This window comes from Nuphar pumila, chromosome 14, assembly GCF_984573655.1.
Source record: "Nuphar pumila chromosome 14, dmNupPumi1.hap1.1, whole genome shotgun sequence".
In the NCBI taxonomy this organism is placed as follows: Eukaryota; Viridiplantae; Streptophyta; class Magnoliopsida; order Nymphaeales; family Nymphaeaceae; genus Nuphar; species Nuphar pumila.
The window spans coordinates 72,752,590-72,774,814 of record NC_143262.1 but is presented as its reverse complement, the minus strand read 5'-3'; the positions used below and the strand labels follow the sequence as shown (position 1 = coordinate 72,774,814).

General features: G+C 37.6%; 1 protein-coding gene across 1 annotated transcript in view; it reads left to right on the top strand.

Moving 5' to 3' along the window:
• The first annotated feature begins 19,290 nt into the window (after positions 1-19,290).
• The window catches only part of LOC149816961 (uncharacterized), a 32,046-nt gene continuing 29,111 nt past the window's right edge, over positions 19,291-22,225 (top strand). Inside the window, exons 1-3 of the mRNA XM_089986993.1 lie at positions 19,291-19,502; positions 20,486-20,516; positions 20,650-20,661. Coding sequence (XP_089843119.1) covers positions 19,291-19,502; positions 20,486-20,516; positions 20,650-20,661 — 255 coding nt within the window. The remainder of the gene's footprint in view (positions 19,503-20,485; positions 20,517-20,649; positions 20,662-22,225) is intronic.

The window sequence follows — 22,225 nt, the reverse complement described above, 5'->3', positions numbered from 1 at the left end:
TCAGCGTATTCGCTGGTTTGGTTTGCATTAAAGGGGTGTGTGTGTGTGTGTGTGTGTGTGTGTGTGTGTGATAGAGTTAGAGCAAAAGTGATTGATCCTTTCCCTGAAAAGATTTAATGTATTTCAGACCAAGGTTGTTAAATGCCATGAGGCGAAGCGAGGCGTTGAGCCTGTTATGAAGCGAGGCGTAAGCCTCAAGGCGTTGAAGCTTAAGCTTCATGATCAAAATATTAAAATATATAATATTAATAAAATAATGAAAATTTTAAATAAAAACTACTAATCAACGTCAATATACAATAATCACCAAAAGAAAGAGAGACAAAAATGAAGCACAAGAACAACCATGTAAATTTCAATCGAAGATCAATATGAGGATGAAAAACTACAAGCCGTTCCCTCAATTTAAGCATCAAGGTAAATTGAATTCGGTCAATTACTTAAAAACAAGAGGCTCATTTTCTCGTCTCCGATACGATACCAAAAGAACACCAAGAACTAACGCTTACAGAGAGGAAAACAAATAGCAAGAGGAAAAAGATAATTGCCTGAAACAATTTGCTGCCCTCATTAGTGAATTGGAGGAGGACCTTGGCCGATTCGAACGCCGATTTGAGGGCGACGAGGTCAGCTACGACGTACATCCCTCTCCCTCAGCTCGTCAAAGAGTGGACTCAGCAGCTTCACCCTCCCCGACAGATCGGAGGCCTGCTTCTTCGAGGGGCCGCGGCAGCTTTCTGACACAGCTTAGATCTCCCAAACGAGGTCGATCAACGACTGCACCACCTCCCTCACCTCCGATTCTGACTCCGATGCCTCCGATCCAGAGGGAAACGTTTTCCCGCCTTCCATTCCTTCCAAACAAAATCGAGCAGCGTGTTTGGGGATTCCTTCCTCTGTTCCGAAAGGGGAGGGAGCAAAACAAGGGGAAAAGATCAAAGAACTCTTTTCTTTTCTGCTGTTTGGACGGAGTAGGGGGATGAGTTCCAGGAGGCCTTGCTGATGGAAAAAAATGGAGGTATGGGAATTGGGAGGAGCGAGGGGAAGGTGCAGGGATATTGTTGTGCTCGCACCAGACTACATGATGTGCACGCCTTAGAAGCGAAGCGCACCTCGATGTGAGGTGTGCGCTTCACCCATGTGAAGCGTGCGCTTCAAGCCTGCAAACGCCTCATACAGCGCCTCAGTACCTTGAGCTTGCGCTTCGCCTCTGAGGCGTACGCTTCAGGTACTGAGGCGTAAGCCTCTCACAACACTGTTTGAGACACTTTAATCCTGGCTGTTACTATCGTATCGAATTATTTAGTTTTATGGTTTAGTTATTTTAGCGTCTGGAAGAGGATGGTATATTTTGCATGGACTAAATATTATCATGCAAAGCATGTTTAGATCCTTGTTCCTGCCAGAAGGTTAAATTCCTTGTCCGCTCTTGGATGTCTTGTGTTTTGCTTGTTAAGAACTTATTTATAGCTGTACATTCTTTTCTGTAAGCTTTTGAATTGTAACACCAACTGTCTAGACAATGGTATATCAATGAAACTGTTGTATGGTCCTATTTAAGTTTTAACTTTTTTTTTTTAACTTTTCTAAATTACTGTTGTGGATTTAGAAGACTGTGCATAGTTCTTTTTATCTTGACAACTAAAGATCTGATACCATTTAACATAGGAAATAAGCCATATCTTAACAAACTTCCATATTGCAACTAAGAAAAGCCAAGAGGATTTTAACTGCAAGGTTGAGACTCGGATTGTTTTCCCATATGATGCTCGCACTCCTGAAAATTGGTGCTAACATGCCTGAATCACCGTGGCAAAAAAGTATCCTTAGGCTAATGCTCAGCAGTAGGTCTGTGTGTTGTTATAGATGTGACCGACAGGTTAGTATCTTTGTACCTGTGATTAGACTTCTTTTTGCACATGCATACACGAAACAGAACTTGAAAAATTGGGCATTGCATGTGTAAAACTGTGAGAAAGGCACACGTGTGGTTGCATTTATGTGGGTGGGTTTTGGTTTGATGGGGTGGGTAGTTTGTTGTAAGTGGGCAGGTATACTTGTGTTCGTTAACTAGCGCAGATGTGCATCTGCAATAAAATTACTTTGTGAAAGTCCTTCTAAGAGTAGTCTTGCCCAAAATCATGCTTCAATTGGAGGTGTCTTGCCCAAAATCATGCTTCAATTGGAGGTCTACTCCCTGCTAGGCAAATGCACCCTCTGTTGTTCTTTGATATTTGTTATTGGTGGGCTAAATCATGACCTATCAAGTGGGTTTGCTACCTCTGATGGCCGTGTGGCATTGGCCCTAAGCAGGTTTATGCATGTGCGCAGGGGATCAGACCTACCCACCAATGTTTTTTTACAGCAGGTGCAGATGTAGTCTAAAATCATTTCAATAAACTGTTTCACCACAAAAGTTGGTACTGGATTCCTGGCCAAACTGATTCTCAGATAAAACTAAACGGATGATGCCATTATTAGTGGTCTTGATGATAGTGCGGATAAGCATGTTTCTATTTGGTGTGGGTGGATATGCGTTCTCTTTTCCGAAGTTTTTGCCTTCTGTTTTTTTTTTTTTTCTTAAATGCCAAAAGTATATGAAATTCAATCTTAAGTACAATACTGAAACCAACATATATTTTGTTAGTTGTAAACGTATGGTTTGATACGAAGGGCTACTCCAAAGCTTGTCTATGGGATGGGTCAGGTTTGACCCGGATCTGACCTGTACCAAACCATATAGGGTCAGGGTTTGGTGATAAAGGATGACTGATTAGAAACCAGGTCGGACCCAAAAAGTCTGATTAGTGTATGGAGCTGGGTATGGTTTGTGAAATCTCATGTCTGACTTGGTTCCGACCTGAGTTCTGATTAAGACCCGTGATTTTACCAAGTATGAACTGCAGGGCTGGTTGATGTAATCTTTATAGAATTTGCATATGGTTTTCTTATAGCAGATCCAATCAGACTCAGTGTGAACCCGTCTTGATCATCTCCTCTTCCCCTTTTTCTGATGGCCTTTGCCGGAAAACTCTCCCTTCTTGAGGCTTGCCGTCATGAACATGCCAGAATTCATTGTCACCCACCTTTTCTCTGAGAGAAATGTGCAGCATCCAGACAATTTTTCTCTCAGACCGTCCCATACCCATTTAAAAAACATACTTGCATATTTTTTTTCTTAATCCAAACCTATAAATGTGTTTACCATTGTTTGGTCACTAAAAACCATGCTTTGGAATGAACCAATTTAGCAAAAATTCTTTATTTTTAGCTAATCAAGTTTTTTATATACTATGAACTGTTGATTTTTTTGTTGAGTTAAAGACACATCTAAACATTAAAAATGTTTAAATTATCACCATTTAAGTTGTGACCCTAGGCGAGAGGTCATAATCATCGAATGGACGAATGCTACTCAATGTTCAATAGTTGGAGTCTTCCAAATTAAGTTGAAGCGCCTATGCTGTGGTGCAACTAATTAAATTATCACCATTTCCTTCTGTAGGAGTTGAGAGACAACCTTGATTCTTCAATGGAGTAGATGGTTTTGTATGGAGCCCCATACTTGGTTTTTTCTCTTTCTTTCTTTTTTGTTCAAATAATATTGTAACGTAGTTAGTTGAAGCACTTCGATTAATAAAGACCCGGATCAATGAAAAATAATTCAGATTTAAAACAAGCCAGCTTGGACTTGTCTCGGCTCATGGTGAATTGTGTTACAAGCTGACTAACGAGCATGATGAGCTGGGTGTGAACATAGAGCCAAGCTTGAGTAGACCAAACTCAAGTTCGTCCACTAGCGACTTCTGCCAACTTGGGTTCGGATCGTTGATTAATTAAATATTACAGTTGTGGAACTCCCAAAATGCTCTTGTGCCCCCTCTGTTTGGGAGCCTTGCATTGAAGGGGTGTGGGAGGTGCATTGCGGAATCCTCAACGTCCTCCAGTCTTTGAGACCACCTGTTTTACAAAATCCTTGCATCAGGATGTAGTTGGCAACACAACTCCATCTCCAACACCGCCCAAAACCATGTGAAAACAATGAAGAGCCCCGAACAACTTCTAGAAATGGCAACTCCATAAAATTTCAAAACAATACATGGAAACCATATTTCCGTCCAAAGGCTCCCAAACAGGGCCTTATTGGAGTTCAAAGCCAAAGTCTCTTGTGATTGACAGGAAAATGTTTTAATCAAGAAACCGTCTGGATTCAATACAGTATTTGATACTTCAGGAACAAAACCAAGATACACTTGACTATGGCGAAATTATTAAAAAACTTATCATATATTATTTACTACCATGATATGCTTCACAATAAGATAATCGAAGTAGATGATAACTTGTAATGCTTATTTTCTCTTTCTTTTTGACTATTGGAGCAATTGCCAATTAGTCTAGGGATGCCTTGTTGCCGGAACCTTCAGTTACCAACTCACGTGGTTACTGACCATTTTTTGGCAAGGCTCTGTTCGGGAGCTTTGAATTGGAGGCGTGTTGCAATTTCCCACTGTGCTTTCATGCTCTCTGCTGTTTGGGAGCAGTGGTGTTGCCAAAACACTGTAATGAAAATGGAATTGGCAGCCTCAACACATCTCAACACCATTCACAAGAAAATATCTTTAGCAACCTAGTCCTTAACACATCTCAACACCATTTACAAGAAAATATCTTTATATTTAAATTATGAAAAGTCTGATAAAATTCTTGTTTTATGATTTTAGTATATTTTATTTTACTGAAACATGTTATGTCTGACCCCATATGATTTTATGTTTTTTAGAAAGTGAGTAGATACTTACATGCGAAGGCGGAAAGTTGTGATGGAGACCGAGCCTACTTTTTTTATACCTCCAAAGATTTTGGACTCTATTATTTATTTAATTTTTAATTCAAGAGACAAATGTAATTAATTATGAATGGTTGTGAACTTTGATTTATTTTATGCATGTTTGAAATTATTTTCTTTAAATTCTACAATCGTATGGTTATGAATGGTTACAAAAAGTAGCGCACCAAATTTTAGACTTGATGAGTTTTTTTGCTGCTATTTGTTAAAGTAATTTAAAAAAAATCACCATTTTTTAGGTTATAAAAATTAAGGTGTTACACAATATTTAATTGTAATTGGAAGATCATGTTCATGGGAATATTATGTGATTTTTATATTTTATATTTTTTATTTTTAATTATATAAAAATTCTATAATTTATTTGTTTAATTAGGTAATTTACCAAAACTAATTCTGAAGAATTAAGCCATGATCAAGATGAATCTATTTTTTCGGACAAATGGCTGAGGAAAAATATGATTTGTCTAGCTTAGAATATATTAGCCTTAGATGTGTATTTTATTTAAGTTTTTATATTAATTTATTTCAAAAAAATATAGTTGTATGAATTCGAGTGACCCAGTTTGGCCCAACCAGAATGCATAGACCTGGTATGATTGTTTTTCTTCTAGGCATTCGACAAGTATAATACACATAACTCTCGTCTGGAGGAGTTTTGATGAGCGGTTTATTGCATTAGAAAGTTAAAAAAAAAATCTATCTACTTTGAAAATTTGAGCTTTGTTCATGGAATGAGCACGATTCTGTGATAGTTAGAATAGAAGAGTATATGTCTATAGTAAAACATTCACAACTTCTTTATACGAATAATTTTTTATGAACGGTTTACGACTACGGAAAGCAAACAAAATTTTTTACAATCTGTAAAAATCTCAGCTTTGTTCATCGAATGAAAGGTTTTCTATTAACTCTATAAAAGTTCGACAGAATTGAGAGTTTCACAAATCGAAATCGGTCTAAGGACAGAACCCCAATACTTGGGTAGTTACTTATGTGTTTCATAAATTCACTTATTTCAGTCAATGTACAGACTGTATATGCATGAAAATGTATGATTTTATGCAGGGTATAATGTGCCTATGATAAAGCATGCATGTGTGTTCAATAAAAAATATCTTGCCCAAAAGAAGGCTATGCGCAAACAATGGACCGAAGAGTACAAATTGCGTAATGTTTTTATAAATGTTAATGGAATCTCTACTGAAATTGTATAAAATTCCATATGATTATGATGATGATAATGATGATAATGTTATGTATTCATAGATGGATGCCAAGTAATAAATCTGATTTGCATTTATGCATATGCACATGTTTCTGTTTAAAAGCATAAATGAATGAATGTTTCAATACCAATGCTTTATAAGTGCATCCATTGCCCTATAAGAGGTTGAATTCTTTGGATGGATTCAATTATGATTTCATATAAAACATTAAGTAATGAAGTAAAATAATGCAACATCATAAGTAAAAGATACTTGATGGGAGAGTGGCAAGTGGTACAAAACTTTATAAGATAAGTAAGTTTCGAGTACAGAGGGTTGCTCCTTTCCCATAATTTTCGGGGAACCCTCTGTATTAGATTGCAGCGTAGGGAGAATATACTCATGAGTGAAAATCTGATGTATCAGGATTGAAGGTTTTAAAAATATCTCTTGAATTATCGTCTCTCACCCTGTCATTGGTGAAAGGTGTCTGTCCAGGTCAAAGCTACCCTTTTGTATGAAAATACCCCTGGGTTATAGCCCTCATCCAGGTTCAAGTCTGTGTCATACCCATGGGGCTAAGAAGTGAAACTTAATATGCATGCGCATTAGTTTGGCATGGCATACATTAAAAAAGAAAATCTAATTAAAAATGACAAAGTCACTCATGCATAAATGATTGATTGTTTTACATATGGTAAGTACATGCATTTTAATTGTTCCTGCATATTTGTTTCATTTGATGTTAACGTGCTTATTTGTTTAATTTGAATGTATGCTTAATTTCTTAGTTTTGCTTGATTATCTTATAAAAAATTAGATGAGATTCTTGTTTCATAAATTTTTTTCAAGTTTAGTATAATCTATCTTACTGAAACATGTTATGTTTGACCCTATGTATTTTATTGTTTTTCAGGTAGTGAGTAGGTGTTTACATGTGAAGGCGGGAGGTTGCGATGGGAACTAAGCATACCTTTTCTTTATCCTCATAGATTTTTGGACTCTGATTATTATTTAAATTTTTATTCAAGGTTAATTATAGACATTATGGACTTTGATTTATTTTATGCATGGTTAATTATTCGTTAAATTTTTAATTCCACAATTGTATAATTGCAAGTGATCATGTGAAGTAGCATGCCAAATTTTAGACCTGATAAGTTTTCTGCTATTATTTGTTAAAAAATTTAAAAGTATTTCAAAAAAAAAAATAGCATTTTTCAGGTTATATAAATTGGGGTGTTACAACAACCACCATGGAGAGTAAGTTGCTGGTGATTTAACGATATAAAGACTCTACCCCGTTGAATGCTTAGTATGATATAAAGTGTGAACCCTAATATCGTTTTGAGATTAAGAATATGATTCATCATAATTATTTCACAATAGCACTCATGGGAGAACGAGTGAAATACGAGCTGTATAAGGTTTAAGGTAATGAACTTAATATATGACTTAGAGTTTATATCCACACAGTATCTGAGATTCTAGACAACCATGGATGGTTGAAAGTCATTATGGTTAGGATGTAGTGTGAATCATGCTGAGTTTAAGACTGACCTCCTGGCTAGCTACTGATGGGGGTCCTCCTTGTTGTTTCACTACAGTGCATGGTGATCCAAAGATCACTAGGACTGCATGATTCATAATCTGACCAATAATTTAAAATTTGAGTACTCTACACAGGTTGTTACGCTCATAGACAGCTATAACCAGTATAGTTGACCTAGTGTTATAGTCTGTTGTGAGTGGGTGTTAGATTGAGAGAGTTGTGAAGATAATTTAAAACATACAAACCTTATGTGATGTGTCAAAAAGTAAACTCAGATTAGGGGATTAGTGCCCACTATAGTTATAAGTTAAAATAATTTATTGCTTATAAATATTCTTTACTGAGTTGTAGACTCACCTCTGTATAATTACAACTGTAGGTTCTAGGCATACTAGTGCAAGCAAGACGTGATTAGCTACTCGAACTGTACAACAGAGTACTTGTTAGTTTTATTTATTGTCCTTGAACACTCATGTAATTATTATTTTTGTATGTTATGAATGATAAACTTTGTCAAAAAAATGAGTTTATTAGGAAAAAAAAGATAAATTTGGCCATATTTTCTCTATATGAACTCTTTATGCTTTCCCTCTAGAAAGTAATACTAACTGGACCTAAACTCTAGAGATCTCAGATCAGAGTGTTATAAAGTGGTATCAAAGTCAGGTTCACACAAAAGGTAGATTATTCATAACAAGTTTAATGACATAGAATATAGCATATGTTTCTACTAGGTAAAAACATGATAGCAACTAGGTTGTTTTGTGATTAAGAATAGCTAGTGAGCGTAATAATCACGGAGACCTTTGGATACAAGGACCTTCTGAGCCACCAGTCATAAAGAGAGAAGAATTTGTTGTTGCAATGGTGATGACTACTAGAATCATGGCGAGCATAGATCAAATATTATAAGAGTTGACACCATAACCTCCGTCGATCTATATCATAGCTGAAGAAAGAAATGTGTACTAATGGAATGACGCTAACACTACTCAAAGGCAACAATCACAGTCCTATAAGCAAGGGACTCACCAGTCCTACCAGTCAGTGCATGAGTGAACAGTGAGGGACTGGATGGTGACTCAAGGAGGAGTTGCAAGGAGAGCATCCCCTAGTGCGTATTTTATGTCCTTAAAAAGGTCAAGGATGACTAGTGCATGGGGATGACATATATCTCAGACTAGCTATGCGGCTTCTATGAGTGCAACCAATAGAGGAGCTTAAGACCCGTCCATAAAGTTTCTTGTTGAAGAAATCAAGAGGGTGGCAATTCAGGTCGTGGAGGCAGCATGAAACATTGTACAACTTAATGAAAGCGGCCCAGGACTAGCACATGGATGGGCAACATCAAAAAGTTTATGAGAAGAAGGTAAGGATGGAGATCCCACGGTTACCCCCACCTCACCTACCTACACTTTTGCTTTGCCTCGATACAATATGGGTGGTCGTTCTGTGTCTGAAGATCCTACTATTACTCTCGCCTTACCTATACACTTCAGCTTCTCCCTCATACAACATGGGTGCTCTTCTTGTGCCTCACCCTCAGCAGACGAGAAGAGATTAAAAGAGAGAAGCAAACTTTGGATGAACTGAGGAGTGAGATGACGTTCACATCTATGAATGTTTATTCTTGTTTGGTCTAGTCGAATTATATCTTATTTTGCTTTATTTTTTTCTTCTTTATCTAGTTTATTTCCTTTATGTATATTGGGATGTTCATTGAATGCTTTCTACAATATAGAAAGGATGGCCACACTCTTGCCGTTGAAGCAGAGGAAGTGTTGGCGAAATGGATGGTAGAAGAGCTGCCGAAGTCAGTTGAACGACATGACGATGCCAGTTGTTGGAACGATGCTAGAATGGCCCGTCTCTCTGTTGCCTGTAAGAGCACCTTACTCGTAAAGGCTGTTGCGTCGGAGTAGTGGTTGCGCCTTAACTAGGCTAAGTACTCATCGTGATGATATGCTCTAAGCAGCCGATCCAATGAGATCGTGTCATATGCATGCTTATTGAAAGACTGATATACAACTAGACTCGTAAGAGCCGCAGAGCCAGAGTACATTGTCCACTCGAAAGAGGTGAGATGCTCGTGATGGCCGCAGTGCCAAGAGCATAGTCAAGCATGCATATGAATAAGACTTAAAGTCACAAAGACCCCGCAGTTATTGACCGTGTTAGAGACATATTGAATGGGGTCATGTGCATCTCCTCAACAGCTGCCCTATAGACATGCAATATCCAACAAGTAATTGGTAAAACTGACAGACCCCTTCAGGACTTTCTCACCGAGGTTGACAGTGATGGTACAACCATGAGTGACATATGTTAACTTTGAACTTGATAGAGTTCACGATGGCCTCAGTCACTCAGGGGCATTGAGGTTGTGGTTGTCCTTAAACATCTAAGGATTGAACCCAACTACTGCAGTAGCAAGATGCATCTGAATAACTAGTAGGGACTTCTTCTGATATAGAACATATCGTTCGTACTCTGGTGAGGCATGTTCTATGCAGTGGTGGAGAGATGAGTATAGAGATCTCACAAGGATCACCAATAGAATGCTCATGAGAATAAAGCATGAGGATACCTCCTAAGTATACTACAAATTGCATTTTATACGAGCTCTTGTAAACCATCCACACTCAACAAGGATAACCTTAAACAATTATTTCAGGCATCACCTCTTGGGTCAAAAGGTTTAAGAATATGCAGCTTCTACTTCTTTACGACACTCATGATAGCGTCATAGAAGAGAATTGGCTTATGCAAGTGGAAAAAGTCTTAGATGTCATTTAGTGTCTAGAGGATCAGAGAGTTTGTTTAGCGGTGTCAAACCTGACCAGTGATGCAGAACACTAGTGGATGACCATCTGCGACACTCTAGAGCAAGACACTTATTTTTCTTGGTCCACCTTTGTGAGGAGGTTCTATTGGCAATTCTTTCTGAAGTGCTAGAGGGTAGAGAATGAGAAAAAAATCAGGAAGTAGAAGAAAGGGGACATGACTGCAGCCTAGTATACTGCGTAATTTAACTCGCTTTCTCATTTCGCTAAGTCCTTGATGGCAAATAAGAAAGATAAGTGCAAATGCCTTGAGAGGAGCTTGAATCCCAAAATTTTGAAGTCAGTGGGGCCATTGCAAATAAATAAATACAGTCAACTCATGGACTATACTTCAAGGTATGATTTTTTGGAGTTAAGGATGAAGAAAAAGGCCCAAGAAAAGGAAAAGCCAATAACTGAAAAGAAGGTCAAACATAATGGCAGCGATGTGACCGAGTCCTCTCAAATAAAGTTTCAATATAAAGGAAAGTTTCAGTGAGAGCACAAAAAACACTACGGAGGTCAGACTAGTAGTCAGGCCCAAGATAAGGAAGTCAAGAATTCAGGAGGCCATCAAGCTAAGAGGCAATGAACTCAAAAGTCAACTCACTCCAACAATTCATGCAAGACTTATGGTCTTCAGAGGTACAAAGGTAGGTTCAATCTAAAACATGTCAAGTGCTACAACTGCCAGCAGATGGGTCACTATGCCAATGACTGTCTACAACCTAACTGGAGAAACAATGCAGCTATGAAGTAGAAGCCCACAGTACCAGGTCACGCATATGTTGTCGCTCTTCAAAAAGCTCTTTCCAGCCTTGAGGTGGTTGAAAGTATACTCCCTATTTATGGTATTTTAGCATAAGTGTTGTTTAATTCTAGAGCTACATATAATTTTATCATCTCAACCTTTGGAAATTTGTTACTAGTTGCACCTTCATAGTTGACTATTTCTTGCTTGATAGAAACACCCACAAAAGAATTCACTATAGTGAACATTGTGTAGTGAGAATAGAGAATCATAAGTTGCTTATGAACTTGTTACAACTTGACTTTAAAAATATAGATGTTGTCATAGGTATGGATTGATTGTCAAACCACCATGCCACTAATGATTGTAGAAAGAAGTGTGTTAGTTTTTAAAACCCCAGACTCCAACATTCACATATCACGATAATAGGAAACTACCTAGGCTGATGATCACATCATACTTGAAGGTCAATAAATACATTCGAAAAGGTTGCATTGAATTTCTGGCTTACATGAAGATTGATAGGAGAGAAAACATCACCAAATCAGATTTTGGACATAGTTTGAGAATATGCAAATATTTTTCTAGAGAAACTGTCAGGTATCCTTCCTGATCGAGAGATTGAGTTCCAGATCAATCTCGTTCCGGGAATAATATCCATATCAAAGGCCTCTTATTAAAAGAGACTTGTATAAACTTAAGGAACATAAGGAGCAACTATAAAAATTATTGGACAAAAGTTTTATATGATCATTGGTATCTCCTTGGAGTGCTCTAATTCTATTCATAAAAATAGATGAATCATTATAAATATGTATATATTATCGATAATTGAACACAGTGACTATAAAGAATAAATATCCATTACCGCAAATTAATGACTTGTTCGATCAACTACAAGTAGTTGCATGCTTCTCAAAGTTGGATCTATGATCGGGTTAACATCAGCTGAAAATCAAGGAAGAAGATGTGCCTAAGACAACTTTTTGATCAATATATGGCCATTATGAATTTTTTGTCATGTATTTTGGTATGACTAATATACCAACAACTTTTATGGATATGATAAACAAAGTTTTCAAACTATTTTTGGATAAGTTCATGGTGGTATTTATCGATGACATTATTATTTATTCAACTACAAGGGAGCAATACGAGGAACACCTGAGGATAGTTCTACAGACACTTAAATAATATCAACTCTATGCCAAATTTTCAAAATGTACATTTTGGTTGGAGCAAGTATCATTCCTTGGTCATATCATATATAAAGAAGGAATTATGGTAGACCCTCGAAGATTGAAGCAATCACCAATTAGGCTAAACCCAAGAATCCTATAGAGATTCATAGTTTCTTGGGATTGGTTGGGTACTACTGACGATTCATGGAAGGATTTTCTATGTTGGTAGCTCAAATGACCAAACTCACTAAGAAAGAAATAAAGTTTGAGTGAAATGACAAGTATGATTAGAGTTTTTAGTTGATAAACTAGTGTTTAACCACTACTCCAGTTTTGGTCTTACCTTCTCAATCTGAAGGCTTCACTATTTATAGTGATGCTTCTCATAAGAGTTTGGGTTGCGTTTTGATGTAGTATGGTAAGGTGATAACTTATGCATCTCACCAACTGAAAACACATGAAATTAATTATCCAACGCATGACTTGGAGCTAGTAGCAATTGTATTCGCTCTTAAGATATGGAGACACTACCTATACAACGAACAATTTAAAGTATTTACTGACCATCAAAGCCTCATGTACATGTTTTCGTAGAGAGATTTTAACTTGAGATAAAGAAGATGGCTTGAATTTCTAAAGGTTTATGATTTTGAGCTGAAATATCACTTGAGGAAGGTGAATATAGTCATTGATGCTCTTACTAGAAAGTCAAGAGCATTGGTCAGACTCGCAAATTGGAATTTATTTTCCTTAGTCGCGTATTAGAAAGCAGAAGTCCAATGCTTATCAGGTCAATTATTGTTCGTGCAAACCATATTGAAGTCAAAATTATGGGAGCATATTAAAGAAAATCAAAAAGCAACTCTTAGACCCAGAGTTGGCCAAAGTTAGAAAGAGAATTTGTGAGGATAAAGAGTCAGACTTCAAGGTGGATGATCAGAATCTTCTCAGATTTAGAGTGTGCATTTTCAAGGATGATCAACTCAAGAATCAATTGTTAGATAAGGCACACCACTCAAGATATGCTATCCACACTAGCAGTACCAAAATGTATCGAGATCTGAAGGATATGTTTTGGTGGAGCAGAATGAAGAGAGACATTAATGAGTTTGTAAGCAAGTGTCTAGTGTGCCAATAAGTGAAGATTGAGTATCGACGATCCAGGGGACTACTACAACCACTTTTCATACCTGAGTGAAAATGGGCGGATGTTACTATTAACTTTGTCTCAGGACTTTCAAAGACTAAGAATATGATGGATTCAATATGGATGATTGTAGATAGGATAATTAAGTCAGCTCACTTTTTAGCTTGTAAGATTACTTATACTTGTGACCACTTTGCCTAACTCTTCATTAAAGAGATAGTCAAACTTCATAGAGTACTCGATTCAATTATTTCGGATAGGGACTCCATGTTTGCTTCACGATTCTAGTAGAGTTTCAATGAGGCAATAGGGGCATAGTTAAAAATGAACACGACATTCCACTCTCAGACAAATAGACAGTCAAAATGAACCATTCAGACCCTAAAAGACATGTTGCAAGCATGTACCTTAGAGTATAGTGACTCGTAGAATGACATTCTGCCTCTGTTAGAGTTTGCCTACAATAATAGCTTTCAGGCTAAGCATAAACATGGCTCTCTTTGAGGCATTGTATGGTCGACGGTGACGAACACCCTTATGTTGGGATGAGGTCATTAAAAGAAGATTGTTAAGGCCTGAATTGATACAGTGTATGGCAGACCAAGTTAAATTCAATCAAGAGCATCTATTGATAGCAAAAATTTGATAGAAAAAATTATGCAGATTAGAGACGTCGTGATTAAGAATTTTAGCAAGGTGATTATGTACTCTTGAAGATATCTTCTTTAAGGGAGTAATGAGTTTTGGTCGGAGGAAAAAATTGAGTCCAAGATATATTGAACCCTTTGAAATACTCATGAGAGTTGGTGAGATAGTGTAGTGATAAGCAACCACTACTGAAGTAGAATCAACATCTTGTATCTACTTCTCTTGTTTGGCAAAATTCGACAACCTTCTATATCTTTAAAACTCTTTCAAAAAGCATTTTCTCTTAGAGAAGGTTGTCCTTGACATTCTGTATTTTTTTTAGAAGAAAAGTATTTTGGATCAGATTGAAATCACCCAAATATAAAATTGGGTTTCTGGATCTGCAGCAGGCCTATTCGGTCAGAAACAGTTAGGTTCGGGCAGTTGTTGATCTCCAATCGATCTGAATTTTGGATATGTTGCAGAGAACAATAGGTCTGAGTTAAATTTTGGTGTAATTTCATCCAAGGGATCTTCCTTTATAAAATCTAGAAGTTGAAGGGCATCCCTGACGCTTGGCGCAATCAAGATCTGCTAGACCGATTTTGCGTAGTATGTAGTTTCTTAAGTTTTTCTAGTTTTTCTGATTTTCTTCTTTCGTACTGAAGTTATGTGTGTCTACTTCGAGCTTTGATTTTTTGAGATTTTTTTCCATACCATAGCATGGAGTTTTAGATGTCACAAACCAATCAGCCGGATTCTGTAAGGAAACCAACCAACTGACACAATTGACATCATTTTATGTTCATGTTTTAGTCATTTTGAGCCATGTTTAAAGTTGTAGTTCGTCGACAAACACAGAAACCTCCAGTTAAAATTTCACAACCATCTCTATTCGGATGGTAGAGATTTTAACAGGTCAGTTTTTCTGGGTTTATCGCAGGATAGCACATGTCCGACTAGGCTCAGTGTGCGGGCTCGAGTGTCGGTTGACCCGAGTCCACTTTAGTTAGTTATTTTTTAGTTTTTTTTCCTTTTTCATGTTAGTTTTAGGTTGTCTAGAGTCAGTCCTAACCCTGGTTTGATTTGGTCAAACTTTCAACTGGGTTCAAGTCTATTTTTGCAGTCATCTAGTTGGCCTAGTCTACCCGACACACTCGGCTAGCGCAGGGAAGGGCAAATTCATATATTCATTTGGGTATAGTTGTAAAGCAGTCCCCAACTGCATTGTAGAGGTCTGAACATGTCTGCTACAACAGACTACATGTTGGTTTTTGTCAGAAAACCAAACTTAGTCAGTTTGCAAACCCAATCCAATTGGCTAGGCCTGAATCTAGTCGGTGGTGCGGTCTAGTCATCGTGTTAGACTAGATTGTGTGCATAGTCATATTTGGTCATCTTAGGTTGCATTTAGGTCTGTTTTTAGGGTCATTTAGGTATGCATTTTTTGTGTTTTGTCGCATTCATCAGCATTTGGAGTCTAGATCTATATTAGATTAGGTTATACTAACTCTTACACAAGCAAGATTCTTTTCTTTGTGGTTGCAGTGTTTTGCAGGTGAAGGCAACAATCTCGTGCACATCACCATGCTAAGAGCATCAAGTTGTTGATTTCATTTGTTTTCTTTTCTTTTATTTTTATTTAGTTAAGTAGGGCCTTAGGCCAATTTTAAATCGGGCAATATTTTTTTTTTATTTTGCTCGAACACTTGTAATAGGCTTGGTACTTGATTGTTTTCACAAATTTTTCATTTTAAGGCAATAAAAAAGAGTGACTTGTTTGGAATACATAGTCTTACTTCGTTCCCTATGAACTCGACCCAGACTTCACCACTTTCGTCTGTGAACCTGTTATTGAAATTTGGTGTACGATTTACACTTATATTTTATCAAAAAATATATTTCAAAGCTAAAAATACACCAGAATCATCTAGATCTTGCCAAATTTTACAACCAACAATCAAATAGCACAAGAAAAAATAACTAGACTCTCAAGGACTCGATTGTGATCACAAGAGAATTCAGCTGATAGTTTAAGCTCAAGGCCACACATGATTGCTACTAGCATCATTGCTATAATACTAAAATAGAAAACAATTGAAACATCATATATCGATAGGAGAGACACCCACAATGTGAAACCCCAAGAAACCAAAAAGTACATAATGTAAAGATCCAAAACAATTGCCCAAAAACATTATGTGATTCAAATGGGTCTCATGGTGAATCCAAGCAATAGCTTACTCAGACCAAAGGCGACTCATAAATGCCCACATCCTTTTGTTTGTTAACAAAAAAATAATATAGAGAGGGAGGGACCCAAAACTAGAAGAAGAGGAATGTAAGTGATACATGCTTTATTTCTTCTCTTGAGGGAATGCTTGGTGGTCGCCTCGATTCAGCGAAGCAATGAAACAAAGCAGCAAAAGAGCGAGAAGGAGGCTTTGAGGGAGGAGGGAGGTGGTCTAACAGATTTGTAGAGAGAGAGAAACCTGAGTAGGGAGGAGGGAGCAAGCACTCCAATGACGGGCGGCAGTGGTCCGTTGAGAGTGCAAAGAAAAAGAGAAAAGAAGAGTGAAAAAGAAAAAGGGCATGCCAGGCCCTTTTAAAATACTAGGCTATAACGGTGGCAAAAATTTCACTGTTATAGAGAAAAAGAATGGCCATAAAAGCGATAAACATGTCGCCGTTATAGAGAAAAGCTATAACTGTGATCTTTTTTATCTCGCTCTTATATATTAATAGCGGCAATATTATATACCTGTTAAATATTGCCATAATTTTTTTTTAACATCAATACCTATAACAGCAGTATCTAAAGTCATCATTATAAGTTTGTTTATAATGGCAATATATTTAACGGCCATGTCATGTCGTCGTTATAAACATACCTATAACGGCGATATATAAAGGTGTTATTATAGACATGTCTTTAACGGCGACATTTGTGCAAGGCCAAGGCATTCACGAAGATATCTACCATCACCGTTATTTCTACTCAATAACAGTAAATTTTTTTGTCACTGTTAAAGAGTCGCTGCTATTGACTTTGTTCCTTGCAGTGAATCTAAAGACATGAAGTGAAACATAGCAGGCGTGACAAAAACTGCTAACATCTCTCATGGCATATGTACAACTATAGAAATAGAAAACCCTATAACAAAATCCTATGACTCCGCAATTGCATGTACTCAAAGAATTGTTCACCATCATTAACTTACATCAAATTACACCAAAGAACATCGTAAGAAAAAAGAATCACCAAATAACACATAAGAAAAAAGAATCAGCTTTCAAGAAACTAATTGCAAAATAGTTTGATTTTGTAATCATCTAGAGTGCATAAAAAACATTTTATAATTAGTTTTATTAAAGCTTAAAGTTGCTTATTGAGAAAAAGAGCACAAGTAATTGCACCTTAAACCAGCTATTGAAGCAAATCGTATACAAGATCTCGCACCCACTGTTTTTACAAAGTTGGCCTCAAATGAAGAATGCTATATCCTGCCCATTCACTGTTAGCAAATATACTTGCTGCTTTCATATATTCATGATTAGAAAGTCTTTTTATTTTATCAAACTCTTTTATTGCATGTGCAATTGCTGCATGCCCTTGGGACTCTTGTATAATTGCTTGAGATAAAAATCTCAGGCATCTTTTTAAAAAAAATGATTTTGTTTTTGAAAAAAAAAACTATTTAGTCAAAATTAGGGTATGTATAGATTCAATCCTCAAAAGAACTGAAAATATTTGAAAAGTTATGGTCTCTACCAGATAGGTGTAAGTGCATTAGTTGTTTGATCAATTCGAACTAGAGATGCAGGACGGGGGTTTTGCAATTTTTAGCTGTTCCAAATCTAAACCGTTGGCATCCTTAATTCCAACTAGCTAAGCACGTCCACCAAAGGCGGAAAAAAGAACTATGGCAGTCCTTTGACATGAAGGGGAAGAGGTTCAAGAAAGTTTTAATTGGCCAATGGGGGTGGCCATCCCCCTTTCTTAAGAAACACCAAAAAGTTCTTCAAGAAGAAAGGGACTGCACACACACAAAAAGTTAGCCATTAGTTTTTTTATAATGAAGGAAACCCGTCACTTGACCAATTGTACCTCATGTCGCTATGAGCCTATGACCAATTGTGTTTACATATATAGTTCTATAAGGGATGACTCAATTCATTAGTTAAACCACCACAAGGCTCTATCTTTAGCTAAGGGATGATTCAATTCATTAGTCAAACCACCACAAGGCTCTATCTTTAGCTAGGGCTGGTGTCAACGGATGGTGTTTACCCCGACTCGACCCGGACCAAACCCTATAGGGTCCGGGTATGGTGACAATAACCGATATGTGTCTATGTTTTATACTATTGCAAAAGTTGAACGGGGCTTTGCGTGGTTGGTAAGTGCACGTCTCCCAATGGTGGGACAAAACCCCAATGGTGCGTTGAATAATCACTGGTAGGGGTGGCAAAACCTGACACAGACCCGCCAACCCGCCTCTTAGGCGGGTTCGGGTTTGGCTTAAACTAACCCGTTTAATAAACAGGTCGACCCGCCTAACCCATTTATTAAACGGGTCGGGTTCGTGTTATGCCAACCCGCCAACCCGGCTGACCCGTTTAATAAACGGGTTAGGTGAGTGGGTCAACCCATTTACCCGAACCCGACCCGCCAACCTGTTTACCCGACCCAACCCGTTTATTAAACGGGTTGATGGGTCATGTCGGGTTACCCATTTAATAAATGGGTCGGGTTTGTGTTTGCCACAGCTGACCCGTTTATTAAATGGGTCGGGTTCGGGTTGAGGTATGCTAACCCGCCAACCCGACCCGATTGACACCCCTAATTACTGGTGGGGTCTGCCTAACCCCGGCTTGCCTTAAAAAAAAAAAGTTTGAACGGCTCTCTTTAACAAAACTTTAAAATAAAAAGTGTCCTTTAGAGTGAGCTGAGTAAGAACCCAAAACTCAAGGCCGGGGAGGCTATTCTGCCAGTTGTTCCAAGGGAGAAAACGTTTTGACAAAGTTTATAGGTTGCAGCATATGAACAGAGAACTTGTTTTGCAAAGTCAAGCATTTTTCCCTCTTTTTAAAGTTTTTCCCCCTGATCGTTCTGAAAGAAGAGGAAGTAAGGAAGGAAGAGGAGGAGGAGGATGGCGGGGGCAGAGGGGCTGCCTCGAAGGGAAGTGAACGTGCTGAAGGGGCATGAGGGGGCGGTGCTGGCGGCGCGCTTCAACTCGGACGGAAACTACTGTCTGAGCTGCGGCAAGGACCGAACCATCCGCCTCTGGAACCCCCACCGCGGCATCCACATCAAGACCTACAAGTCCCACTCCCGCGACGTCCGAGACGTCCACGTCACCCTGTACAGAGAGCAGCAACCCCTCTCTCCTCCAAACCCTAATCCCCTCTCTTTCTTTCTCTTTCTCTCTCTCTCTCTGAAAAGGTTTTTCTGCTCTCTCTCTCTCTCTCTGTAATTATGATTCGTAGGGATAATGCGAAATTGTGTTCGTGCGGTGGCGATCGGCAGGTGTTCTGTTGGGACGTGGCGACGGGCCGCGTTATTCGGAAGTTCCGCGGCCACGATAGTGATGTATGCTGCCTCTACTCTTCTTTCCTCTTGTTCTTCTTCTTCTCTTCATGTTCTTCTGCTTGTTTTCTTCCTATTTGATGGGAGATGATGGTCGATAACCCGTGTTTGTGTGTGATTCTGTCTGTTTGTTTGCATAGTTGGTAATGCAGAATTGTTTGAAATTTTCCTTTTTTTTCGTTTCCGGTTCGTGTTCTTTGGTTTGAATTATACTCGAATGCCGCAATCTGAAAGGCGAGGTCCGCGAGGAGGGGAAGCGGAGTTGTGATGTAGGAGCGGATCCGAAGACCTGCGTCTATAAAGATCCATTTGGATATAATTTATTTTTTTTATATTTTTATTATTTAGATTTTTTAGTATTTGGTTCATTTGTAATAGATATTGGATTATGTATTGAATTCAATATCTAAATTTTATTAGATTAGGATAAGTGGGGTTATCTGATTAGATACATTCCTTGAATTAGAATTAGGAAATCTCATCTATTTATAGATGAGGGATCTCTATAGATGGTAGAGTTGATTTGAGAATATTGAATTTAGTTATCTTCTTTCCTTTAATGCAATAGTTTCTTGTTGAGTTTCTTTTGTTCTTGCTTTCTTAGCATAATTTCTTTAGGAGTACTGTAACCTAGAGTTTTCTTTGTGAATCGAGGATTTGATTTGCATAAAGTTTGAGATGTTATTCCTGTATAATTGGTGGTGCCAAGAAGTTGGCTTTGTGCATCTCCCTTTTTCCTTTTCTGTGTTTTGATACAGGTTGCCTGTTTGGTGGGTCTGTAGGAGTACTGTAACCAAGAGTTTTCTTTGTGAATCGAGGATTTGATTTGCATAAAGTTTGAGATGTTATTCCTGTATAATTGGTGGTGCCAAGAAGTTGGCTTTGTGCATCTCCCTTTTTCCTTTTCTGTGTTTTGATACAGGTTGCCTGTTTGGTGGGTTGTGGTCTAAAAACTGAGGAAAGGATGAAATTACGGATTAGATACTTTTACTTGTGTTGCAACGGTGATCCCGATCTCGCATTTATTATGTTCATGTTATGTCATCGAAAAAAAATTTGTTGATGTTATTGAATTTGTTAGTTTTGTAAATCATAGGTGCTTACCTGTGACCTGAAGTTTAGAATGTGGTAGACTATGCAATTCATGCAATTTAGATAATTGTGCTTGCAGAAGTATGTGAAAGCTTTCAAATATGAGAAGCACCCTGATGATCCATTTACCACCCAAAATGAAATTGGAGTAATTTAAGAGAGGAAAGACACAATATCGAGCTTGTCAAAGGCATGGTTTTGTCAAGGCTATATTTGAGGCTTTAGAGGCTTATGCCTTTAATACCTCATGGGATCCCCTGCCCCAACAGTCTTAAGGCTACATTCAATTCAATCATATGAGATTCACTTCCTAATACACTTTAGAAAATGAATCTCAATCTCATTTGAAAAGTACCTCAAAAGCAACTAAATATAAAACTTTTTTGGCACAAAACTTCAAAATAAAGCCTCATAAAAAGTGAGTTGGCATAGAACCCAAAAGTGAGATTTAAAAAGTGGATCTTATTTGTGTGAGATTCACTTTATCACGAGGTCTCATGAGATTTTGAAAGTAAATCTCTTTTGAACAGCATTTTCACTTTTCGAAAACACAACCAAATGTATCCTAAGGTTCTTTGATAGGTATAGAGAGGCGTAGCCTCATGTTGAGGCTTAAGCCTCTTAAAATGAGTTTTTTCATTAGAAGTTGTGGTGTAATCTGGTTATGTTCAAAGTTTTATTATCACTTGAAAATAAAGTAGTTTAACAAAAAAATTCTCTTGAGAAAGGCAAATTTTATGAAATTCTCCTGAAATATTATGTGCTATTAAATTCTGATGAATAACATCAATGGCATGGATGGGTCTTATGTAACAAGCTTAGCAAGTGATCTAAAGTCACTTGATGATATCATGTATGTGCTCCTCACACAATGACACGATGTTGTTAAATTGTAACTCATATATATATATATATATATATATATATATTGTAATACCCATTAGGGGTAAAATAGTCTTTTCACATGTAACACGCATATTCATTTGAATATGCTTTTCTTCTTTTTCCTCTTTTTCTTTTTGTTATTGTATTATAGGAGGGGTCCACCATAGAGACGTTGGAAGGACTCCAACGTCCTTATGGGAGCCCCTCCTTGGGTCCCATTTTCTTTATAAATAAGGGGCATTGCCCCATATAATTCTTAAGCTTTTTGCAAAGCTCTCTCTCTCAATAAAAGATTCTTTTTATGCCTTTGTGCATTTGTGCTCTTTTGTGAGTGTTATTTGGTGCCTTTGTGCACATATTTTCCGTTGTGAATATAGTGTGTTAATCAAGTCTTTTGAACTTGATCTTCTTGAAGATATTTTCACATGGTATCAGATCAAGGTCTATAGAAGCAAGCGTGTGTGTTGTACTCATCGTAGTTGCTACCTCAAAAAGCATGCCAACTCCTATTTTTTTCTATT